Below are 11,570 nucleotides of genomic sequence, written 5' to 3' on the forward strand. Positions count from 1 at the left end.
TACGTCTCGCCTGACAAAAGTTCTGGGAAAATGTGCTAACACCCTCTAGCTGTGATTTTTTTTTTGGGTTATGGAATTAAGTGCAGCAGTTTCCCGATGCCCCCTGGGCCCTTTAGTGTAAATTGATTCTATTTTAAAAAAAAAAAGGCTTTTTTTTCCTCAGTCTGACAGAGAAGAAGAGGTGGCTAGGGAGCGGAAAAGGAAAATGGACTCTCAAAGAAAGAAAAGGAAAGAGATGGAAGGCAGCTTTGTTTCTGAAAGGGTTAAAGAGAAAATGGCAGCAACAAAAGGGGAAATACGCAGGCCGCTGGCCCATTAAGGGGTTAACAGTCGGAGAGAGGCCGATAATGGAGGCTGGAGCGACTGTACAAGAACTAAGGGAAGCTGAACACCATAGAAACTGCTAACATAAACCGGAGATAAACAGGGAGAGTGAGGGAGGGAGGGAGGGAGGGAGGGAGGGAGCGAGGTGCAACATTTCTCTCATGTCAGCATCGTGTGAACACTCAAACCAAGATAAACAAAAATAGCATTCATATATTGTTCTAAAATCAATGCTTTTACTGTGGACCGCAAACACATGTTCACACCCATTAACGCACACAGTGTGATACTTCCACCCGCTTTGTAAACATGACTGCAGATGCATAATTAAGCATGGAGCACCGATGCTGTGACTCAAACAGGAGAAAGACTACAGTGCAGCGATACATACGGTGGAGGATTTCTGAAAACGAGGCTCTTCCACATGACTAGAAGCTGCAATGGAGTTAATGTGACCTTTACCATCTGAAGTCAAGACTGTGGCATCCACATGATAATGATATACTAAAGCTATCCTCCCACTCACTCACTCGCCTTCCCTGACACACAAACGCAGGTACAAACCAACATGCAAATGTGCACAAACACACAAAACACATGCAGCAGAACATATACACACACACACACACACACACACACACACACACATACCAGAATGATGCCCGATGGAACAGATCTTTTACTGCAGCTTACATTGCCTGTAGTCAACCTCAGAAGATCACTGCAACTACGTTAACACGCACATCATATTTCGTTTTTTGCCCTCATTCCGAAAAAGACAATATATTTGCCTAAGCTGTTTACATGGCTTATGAAAATAATGATTCCACTAATTCTGCTGTTTGCATACAGCCGTGCAAAACAGGATTTTTTTTCCCAAAGATTTCCACTGGTGGTGGACTTCCCTCCCTATTTCATTCCTTCAATCACCTTCTTGAAAACATCGGCGTACCAATGTTTGAGCATATTCAAAAACCTGTTGATATCCAAGTCTTTCATAATGTTTAAAAATAGGTGTGTTTTTCCTTCTTTTCTTTTGGACATGCATCTCTACCCAAACGGAATATGCTGTTTACATGACCTGTATCAAATTTGGAATATTGTTATATTTGGAAGTATAGTGGAATATTAGTGTGCATTAGGGGTGTAAATCACACCTTTTATTACGATACGATATTACATAGATTCTTTGGACAACGATACAATATTTACTGATATCACAATGTCTGCCATGATACCATACCATAGGCCCATTTAACACAATCAGTTACATTTCTATATATTTACAAAAAGCAACTAAAATATGATTTGACAATTTCATTACTTAGCTCTTCCAGACATTAAAAACAAACTACTCTTTTTGATGAAAAAAATACATATAAAGTGGGAATTTCAAAATAAGGGCGCATCTTAAAGACGACGATATGTATCGATATTTTCACTTTGTATCAATAGCATTGGATCGTTGAGGATTGAATAGATATATCGATCCAGATCGATGTATTGTTACACCCCTAGTGTGCTTGGAAACACACTCTGTTGCTGTATTTTCATGATGGCAGTTTTATATTCACCAGCTAGGTGATTTGAGGTAATGAGGGGGGGGCGGGGGATGACAAAGCTGAAGGAAAGCAGCTTCATTCAATTCGTCTCCTGTTTCTGTTGGTAAAGCTTGTGTGCTGGAGAAGAGCCACTATAGCTGGCGACGGCAAAGCACACGCACACAGTAATCTGTATATAGGCTATAACACACTTAGAGTACACACAGTAATCTGTATATAGGCTATAACAACTTAGAGTACACACACAGTAATCTGTATATAGGCTATAACACACTTAGAGTACACACACAGTAATCTGTATATAGGCTATAACACACTTAGAGTACACACACAGTAATCTGTATATAGGCTATAACACATGCACACAGAGGCCTCCTGATCAGAGTTGGGCTAAATTTGAATTCCCAACGCAATGTGTTTTGTTTGTATAAAGGTAACAAATTGTACTCTATAAACAGCTAAAGGCAGAGTAGTTCTGACTAGATGCGGATCAGCTGAGGCTTTTTGTTCCTCAATGAATATTTATCAGTGGCCAGAGGAGGCTGTGATTGAGTTTTACAGGGGAGCGGTTGTGTATCATGTGGTGTAAATTAAGTAGAACGGCAGCTCAGGGGATCAGCAGTCAAACTTTCACCTGAGGGCATAAAGACCCGATGAGAAGAAGGAGAAGGAAAAGAAAAGAAAAAAAAAAAAAAAAAAAAAAACATATCCAGCAAAGGCGCACAAGCAGAGCAGGGAACTCATCACGAATATACATACGCATGTTTTCATATGCACGACTGGCGCACATGCAAACCAAACGCACTCTGGATTGAATTTCACAATGGCAGGAGAAGCTCTCCAAACTTGCATTTTCAAGGGCAGGCTGCAAGCGAAGCGTTATTCAATTGTGCGAGCAAAGTATGATGAAATCACACATCTCTCACATCTTGTTACTGCCCTCTGCCCTCCCACCAAACACAGTGTTTAACAAACACTTGAAAACAGCCAGCAGGCAATACTGAAATGACTCAATGAGCTTGCACGTCGGCAATATCATAAGCTATGTGGAAGACGCGTGCGCACACACCTGCACCGTCACACATGCATGAAGCCATGGTTGTACAACTGAGCTCTCTCCAGCATTGTAATGAATGTCACATTACTGCTTACAGCTGCATTACTCATACTATCGTACTCTTTTGTGTTGTGATCATGCCCTAACGCAGGAACAGCCCTCAGATCAATAAGCTAATTAGCCATAAAGCATGTGCATTGAGGTGATACATTAAATGCCTGGCATCTCTTGGCTAGCATCTTGAAGGAATTACCATATAAATGAACCGCGGTCATTTATTAAGCAAAGAGCCGTGGTGGGGACTTGGCATAAAAGAAAAGAAATTGTAAGTTACAACACACATTAGAAAAGGGAAACATCATGAGAGGTCAAACAGTCAGGTTACAAATTGCATTGACTGCTGGCGGAGCGAAAACATCTGCCATGCTGTGACTCTACCCGTGGAGGAAGTAAGCAGCGAGGCTCACGGAGACTGAGGAAACCCCCAACACGCTTTCTTTACACTCTTTGTATTCAACTGGACTGCAAGTAATTCAATACACCTCTCCTTGTGCTGGCTCACTCAAATGAAACGGAAAGCGAATTAACTATATCAAGTGGAGCACTATTTGAACACCACTTACAGTACAGTAATAGTGTGTGTGTGTGTGTGTGTGTGTGTGTGTGTTGCACGTGTGTTAAAGGCGAGCGTGAAATGTATCGTAAATCCAAGAGATTAATCTTGTTCTGCATATGATTCCTTGACCAAACTCAATACCCCCCGAGAGAGAGCGCTACAACAATACCAGGCTGATCTCTCCATAGCAACACACATGGTAACACAAATCTATTTCAGAGCAGGAGTGCAGCGTAGCACTTAAACACCGCGGACAAAAAAGAAAAAAAAAATAATAGGGAAAACAGCTATCAATTATTAAAAGAGCTTCATGTTCATACTTACTGCCTGTGTGTTGCCAGCTGCAGTCGAAACTAAGAGGCTCCCACAGCTCACACCTACCACTCCTCATACAATTGGGAGCATTTTCAGGGATCTACTGCAGTGGCACTCCTACGTCATATACAGGAGGATGTGGACTGTAAATGTGCCCCTCGTCTGACATTTAATTGTTCAGCAAGGTGTGTTTACTTTCAAGGCGTTGGCTGCCCTCTCAGACTGGAACGCACAAGGCAGTGGAAACATGGACGCCTAATGAGAGAAAAACAAATGCAGGGCCCTGTAACAACAGCGGAGAGATGACCGATAGAGAAAGTTTAAATCAACATAATGTTTCTCTTGGCATAAGCCTGCTAGTAAATCATAACGCTGTAAGCAGATCTGTCGACATCAGTTGTTCCGAGGCCCAAGCATTCAACGTTACCTCAGTGTTATTGCAAAGCCAACACAAACACATAACTGATAAGATAAAGGGCTTGTTTTTTTGTTTTTTTTAAGAGGGCCGGCAGCCCAATTACCTTTGCATTTTCCTTAATTTAGACAGGAGAGGGGAAAAAAAAAACACAAGTGCTCTGGTATTACTGAAATAAATAATCTCTGCTATAGGAAAAACTGAACACCTAAAAGAGAAAACAGGGGGAAATGAAATACTAAAAAAGAAGCTTTAAATGGATGAAAGCAGGTAAACTGGAAATATTCAAATCTACTAAAAAAAAAAATAAGTACTGTTGTCTTTCTTCATAGGAAATACTTGCTGTTTCCGTTTCTGAGAGAGCAAAATCATTCACTTTCTACGTTTCAAAGCTCTACACACAAACAACCACCAGTAAACACGACCACACTAAATCCTCCAGGCAGCGTCAAAGAGACACTAAGTTGGTTGAAAGTGCCACTTTGAAATATGCTGTGTTGACCTTTCCCAGATCATATAGGGTGATTATACCCGTGTTGGACTGCAGTTTGGCAGGGTCTGCACAAAGAGCTTTACTGTAATAGCTTTCCTCCTCTTTTAAGCCATCCATTCTGCCATGACACATACAACCTTATGTTCTCCAGAAAGGTGGGCTGGCTGGACATGCACGCACGCACGCACGCACGCACGCACGCACGCACGAGAAACAATTAGAGACAGTTTATTAGTTAATGCCTGCACAATGTTTTCGGAACAAATGTGTAGTGCTGAAACGATTAGTTATTTAATCGACAAAATCTAAAGTCTTTAAGTTATTTATCAAAGACAAATGCCAAACATCCTGTGGCTCCACTTTGCTACTAAAATTAAATTCAAACTTCGGCCTTGTGAACGGTAAACAATCTGAAGATGTCCCCTTGGACTCTGGGAAATGGTAATGAGGATTTTGCACTATTTTTATTAGATTAGATTCAACTTTATATACATTATAGAGTACGAGTACAAAGACAACGAAATGCAGTTTGCGTCTAACCAGAAGTGCAAAAAAGCAGAAAGGTGCAACGTGATATCCAAAGTACAGACAGGTGGTGCATAGGCAGAATAAATATGGCTATGTAATATGAACAATGTATGAACAACATGTAAAGATATGTGCAACGTAGTAGCAGTGGCATTATACTAGTAGTACGACTAATACAGATATATGCAGTCTATTAGCAGAATATATAAGAAAAACAGAGCAAACAGAGGGTCTCGCGGTGGAACTCGAGCGAGGCCAAAGCCTTCTCCACATCGACTCGCTCTTCCAAGCCCCCTCCTCCTATTTCCTACATATTTGACAATCAATAAAATTGTCAAAATCATTGATTAATGAAATAGTTTTGACATTTCATTCAATCTTCTCATCCAACTCTCTGCAAGACAGCAAATGAGCGTACGTCCAAAATAACAAACTACTCCTTGATTTCTACGAAAAATCACCAGATTAATAAATAATGCAAAGAGTTGTTAGCTACTGCAGCGCTACAATATTGGTCCATTTTGTCACAGAGAAGCACCAGGAAGGATTCTCCAAGCTTAGGCTCCCACAAATCACACATTCTGTCCCAGCAAGTGACAGAAGTCAAGTCCCATACAAAAGGAAAGTGCACTTCCATTCTATTAGTGGATTTCTTGCCTTCTCATTTTAGCCTTTGCAGGCATTTTATTCATTTTCAGAAAACCCTGTTAGTTTCTGGCCCTGGGTAGCACCAAATATGACAAACTGTAAAGTGACTGACCACAGGTTTCTGCTAAACGTGACGTCCACTTATCCTCAAAAATCAGCCTTGTTGAACGAAAGCAAATCCATCACTGTTTAAGTACTACAGTGTCCCTGCTGAACATATCACCATAGCAGTAAGTGGCAGGCATTAGAGTACTTACGCAGCCTATCACAATAGAAGCAGCAATGCACCTTTTCAAAGCACAATGTTATTGAGGCAGGACACAATATGGTACTACCTGGTACTACCTGCTATCAGTTCAGTGGGCTAGGTATTGAGTTTCAGGGTGTGCTGCGGGATACTGTAATCGTATACACTTTATCAGGCTTGTTCTGTCACAAGTGTTTTGTTTAAGGGATTTCAAATGGGAGCGGGGGTAGGGGCTGTCTAATTGGCGGCGGGTCAATAAGATGAAACCATGATCCCCGCAAATATCCGTGAATAGATAAGCGCGTCTAGCCGTATCAAAATACTTGGCACGGTCGGATCTGAGCGAGTGGAAAAGGTTTGATCTAAGGAAGAGTTAGTCCTGGTAGTACTTCTAAGATTTGTTTTTTTTTCCTTTCAGTTTTCCAGTTTATGTTAATAGTTGTGTAATAAATAAATGTCTAGTTTACAGTGGAAATTGTGTGCTGCAAAGCTGCAGGGCAAAAAGAGAAAACTAGGATTTAGGAAAGAGGAAACTTCAGATTGCTGCTTCAGATTGCTGCTTGCTTCATCATATTGTAGTCATGACCGGTACCCTGCTGCATACTGACCATTGTTCAGCTTTCTCTCTTCTTTTTTTTTGGGCCGTAGCCATCAGAAAAAAGACAAAACTTTATTATTATTCGTCACTTACAATCGTGCAGTCCAATGTAGTGAAATTCAATCTCTGCATTTAACTAGGGCTGCACAATATATCGTTTTTTTTTATCGTCATCGCGATATTAACTGCCGCAATTTATATCTCGCGAAAGGCTGCGACATATCGCGTAGACACTCAGAGATTTTTTTTTTGTGTTAGTTGAAAGAAAATATCAGCAGGAAATAACACTTTAAAAAGAAACTAATTCTTAAAACGTAGGTTGGAAATTATTTCCTTTCATTTGTCTTTAGTTCAACAAGCAATTTGTTGTATTTTAGCAGAAAACTGAAAGCAGCAGAAATGCAGAACTGAGTACACTTTAATATCTCTTTATGTATCGCAAGTAATATCGTTATCGCTATATTCTCAACGTTATTGCATATCGCATATTTTCCTCATATGGTGCAGCCCTACATTTAACCCATCGTAAGCATTAGGAGCAGTGGACAGCTATACATACAGTGTCCGGGGAGCAATTTAGGGTTCAGTGTCTTGCTCAGGAACACTTTGTCTGCCTGTCCTGTCCCAGAGACGAGAGGATCAGTTTGAAAAAGACAAAAAAAAATAAAAAATCTCCCAGTATCATAATCAGAATGGATTTAAAAGACATAACAGTCCAGCAGCTTGTTAAAACCCCAGCTGCTTTTAAACAGTAATGAGTATTCACTGGGGGTATTGTTTTACGACTTACCAAAGACTCTCTGTACTGACGTTTTATGTTTAATATGGGCATTTATTCTTCAGTACACAGTAATAGTGGTGTCACAAAATCTTCAACAGAGAACATTGCATAGTGGTAAATGGATGGATATGTATTTTTTGACTTTATTGGTGATTCACATTAAGGTCCAGACAAATTTAAGGTAATAACTGGTGCACAATATCTGACGCCATTGACTGACGCCTCTATGATGCAGTGCACACAGCAGATTAGAAGAAAATGAATCCCTGGCACGGCATACTTCTGGTCTGATGTTATAACAAGTGACAACAAGTACACTATTCTAAATTCACCGCCTCATGTATTGGGTTTAGCTTCTCTCTCAGCAAAACGCCCTGTGATCCTAACTTAAAACAGAATGGTGGCAACTTCAAAAATAAAAGTTAACTTTCCCTTCAGTCAATCGGTCATTTCTGTGTTCTGCTGATGCTCCAAAATTGAGCCAAGTTCAGAACAGTCATGTCAAGGTGGTTGGATGTACCACCTCTTGCTACGGGTGCCAGCTCAGCCCGTAAAAACAGCTGCAGCATTTTAAAAAGGAGCCGGGCGCTCTTATTTAGATGCTGCACCTTCATCAGTGCCTCCCGTTATTTTCCCTTTCCTATCCTGCGATATAAAAACTCGATTGACTGCACCTGGAGGAAGTGCCAGGGGAAGGAAAGACAAAAACAACGGTGGGGACTCAAATGGTACTCATTTGAAAATAAGAATAATTGCTTACTACACAACCAAGATGAAAATCTGTTCAAAAGTTCATATGTCCAACAGTATGAGCAATAATTAGCCATGTTTCCTCAACCAGATTTCTCAGGGGAGAGGACTGGTGGCACTTTGCAAAAATAGTTGAATTCCTCTCGTGTTAGCAGCTAGAATCAACAACAATGTGCTTTACCATCTTGCAGTTTAACTTTTTCAGGTTTTCTCTGCCAGATCCAAAACAATGTGTCCTTAAAATGTCCATAAACTCTGAGCAGCCCAGAGAGAACATTCAACTCACTCGTCTATCGACAAAATATTAAACTAAATGAACATGTGAGAACAATGATTTTTTTTTTTATGCTTATTGTGAGTTTTTCTACAGTTAAAGGATCGGTGGATAGCAACATCTACACTGCCAGATAATCTACATCTGCTTACGATTAGAAATAGATTTTACATGATTTAAATCAAACTTTTTTTTCTTTGCGTCTTCTTTTTCTTCTCTTTTTTTTTTTAAAACACACATGCTGACACACACCTCCCCACTTGTTACCACACTTTCACTAAACCTAGGATTGCAATTTTTGCAGGAACGTTTCAACTTATTTTACCTGCCATTATCTCCCCAATACGTTTTCGTTCATGTTGTCGCTTAGAATATTTTATCCAATTATCTAACGTGCTTGTCATCTTGATTTTCTTGCCGTCATTTGTTTGGCCAGATGTAATAAGTCCTATGAGGTTGATGTCTTTACTTCTATTTTTACTAGACATAGGCCTGTTAAACATACACACATTACACTGCATTGGACTGTTGAGCGCAAGCAGAACATACAGCACATACTCCTGTATGAAGTGAGTTTGGAAGTACATTGAACACCCTGCCAGGAGCTGCTCTCACTGACAGGTACAGGCCTAATGATATAAAGCTAACTGTTGTGTAAGAAGTGTCTGGAGGGCAAAATACTGAAATTCCTCTGCTCAGAACCCCCCTCGGTTCTGTGGAAACAACACACTCTTTGTGTCTAATTCAGCTGCCATGGAGCGTCATTTGAATATTTTCAGTCAGTGTGCTAACCACAACAACACTGCAACATGGAACAGGTGTGTGTGTGCGCGTGCGTTCGCGATCGCGTTTGTGCGTGAATGCGCGTGCTTGTATGCCGAAATTAAACAAATAGCAGGTCAGATACGATAAGGTGTATCACGCAGTGGGTTACATGTGCAGTAGTTACACCGCTGCTTTTGGAAAAGCTGCCTAACGCTGAACGACGATTCAAATACCGCCCCCCCAATCCTTTACATACACACATACCACGCGCGTGCACCACGTACACATAGGCGAATGTGCCTAAAAAATTTTTTTAAAAATATATATATATCATATGACAGGCGTGGTCATTGAGTGAAATCGTTAAGAGGCCAGTTTGTTTTTTGTCATTAGAGGCTAATTAGCGAGAGGGAATGTGACAGGTCTACCTTATGGAGGTCGATGCGTATCCTCTCCTCTCCTTTATGCGGGCTCTCTGGCCACAGGTGATAGCTCGAGCCGTAGTTGGGGCTGTCTTTGCTGCTGTTGCTGCCAGTCGCAGACGAGTTCCCCGCGTACGCCTGTTGTGTTGCCGGGGGGGTTACGCGGGAGTCGCGGCTGTGTGGCTGCGCCTGGTCGCCTTGCGCGGTGATCCTCCCAGACTTATTGCGCTCTTGTTCACAGTGCTGCGGACGCTGGGGACAGAGCCCCAGTGCGCCTTGCTGCTGCTGCTGCTGCTGCTGCCGCGGCTGCTGCTGCTGCTGCTGCTCTTGCTGTTGCAGCAGTGGAGCCTGCTGAGTCCTACATAGCTCTCCTGAGCCGCTGGCGCAGTAGTTGGTAGGCAAGCTGCTCCCCACCAGTAGCTGTTGCTGCGCTCGTAATTGTGGGATATGTTGCTGCTGCAGGTCCTGAGTCTGAGACTCAAATGCTCTCCTGTTAGCCTCGGTTGACTCACATACATTTAAAGAGCGCCCTTTCTGCGAGTTTGCACGGGTTCCTTCAGGGGAGGGGTCCCTCTGTTGGAGTCTTAAATGACTGTGCTGTTGATGCTGCTGCTGCTGCTGCTGCTGCAACAGCTGCCTTTGGTCTCGGTGCCCTCCTGCTCCTCCTCCTCCCCTGCAGCGTTCCACGATGCTTGCCTGTTGGTAATTATTGGCACTCCTTCGGAGCCGATCCCCCCTCTTAGATCCCTGGGAAAATAGCAGAGAGGAGGACGACGACGTTGGTGGCGGTGGTATAGGCGGCGGAAAAGGTGGGGAGGGCTGCGGTGGGAGAGGATCGGCAGGATGGTGATGGTTTTGAGAAAGGCTCGCCTCCTGCTCGGAAAAACTGCAGTGGCAGCTCGGAAAAACAGGCTGGTTCTCCGACTGCAGCGGCGGCGGCTGCTGCTGAGAGCCGGCCGGGGCCCAGGGATCCTGCTGCAGGTGCGCCGGCTGCCCGATGCTGGGTTCAGTGCCTCGGTGTGAAGGTTGCTGGGCGGTGTCGTAGCTCGCCAGAGGTAAAGGGTCGCCGCTGTGAACAGGTCTCCGGTAGGGCTGGCTCAGACAGGGAAGCTCCTGGAGGCTCTGGCGGTGCGCGGCGGTGTTCGAAGTGCGGTCTCGGTGGTGAGAAGAGGGCGGGGGCGGCAGGCTGAAAACAGGAGCGACTGGGTCTGGGCTCTGCTTGCTGCTCGCTTGCTTTTCGTCGGGGGGTTGGTGCTGTTGGACAGCTCCCGCGTACCGATGCCGCATCCCCTTGATCGCCTCGTCTCGCTGTGGTTGCTCCTTTGCCGTGTAGAGCTCCGACACCCGTTCATTGCGATCAGTCCCAGCAGAATAGAACCGACTTGTATCATTGGTAGGTTTGACCAAGACCTGCCTTAAAACGTCACTGTACAGCCAAAACACCGCCTTCGCCTGAATACCGGTCCATTGCCTGCTATGCGCACAGGTTGCAGCGGATCGATCACTCCTTAAGGCTGTTGGGATATTACAAGAATAGGATTATTGAGACGTAGAAAGGTGTTTAAATACATCTTACACGGTTGATCATCTTAATCCACTGTGGACCCCATAGATCCGACTTTTTAACCAGCCTACATAAAAAGAAATCACTTACTGCTACGTCACCCAAACAGATTCACAGGCCTGTCAAACATAATGCTTTGCCCAGATATATCCTGAACGTCACTTTCATTTATGATCAACTCGAAGTGATTTCCCTTCCTCATGGTTTGATG

At 43.2% G+C, this 11,570-nt stretch overlaps 1 protein-coding gene and 1 long non-coding RNA gene across 4 annotated transcripts in view; one reads left to right on the top strand and one right to left on the bottom strand.

The window, feature by feature from the left end:
- Nucleotides 1-5,504, top strand: part of LOC116037360 — a 9,036-nt gene extending 3,532 nt beyond the window's left edge. The window contains exons 2-3 of the long non-coding RNA XR_004101848.1: nucleotides 3,574-3,578; nucleotides 5,386-5,504. This is a non-coding gene — a long non-coding RNA (uncharacterized LOC116037360). The remainder of the gene's footprint in view (nucleotides 1-3,573; nucleotides 3,579-5,385) is intronic.
- Nucleotides 1-11,304, bottom strand: part of kcnn1a (potassium intermediate/small conductance calcium-activated channel, subfamily N, member 1a) — a 52,190-nt gene extending 40,886 nt beyond the window's left edge. The window contains exon 1 of one of the 3 annotated variants that reach the window (XM_031281233.2): nucleotides 9,802-11,304. In XM_031281233.2, coding sequence (XP_031137093.1) covers nucleotides 9,802-11,082 — 1,281 coding nt within the window. In that variant the 5' untranslated portion in view covers nucleotides 11,083-11,304. The remainder of the gene's footprint in view (nucleotides 1-9,801) is intronic. The other 2 variants (XM_031281231.2, XM_031281232.2) reach the window with 2 other exon arrangements.
- Nucleotides 11,305-11,570: the final 266 nt, after the last annotated feature.

Source organism: Sander lucioperca, chromosome 9 (genome assembly GCF_008315115.2).
Source record: "Sander lucioperca isolate FBNREF2018 chromosome 9, SLUC_FBN_1.2, whole genome shotgun sequence".
Classification (NCBI taxonomy): Eukaryota; Metazoa; Chordata; class Actinopteri; order Perciformes; family Percidae; genus Sander; species Sander lucioperca.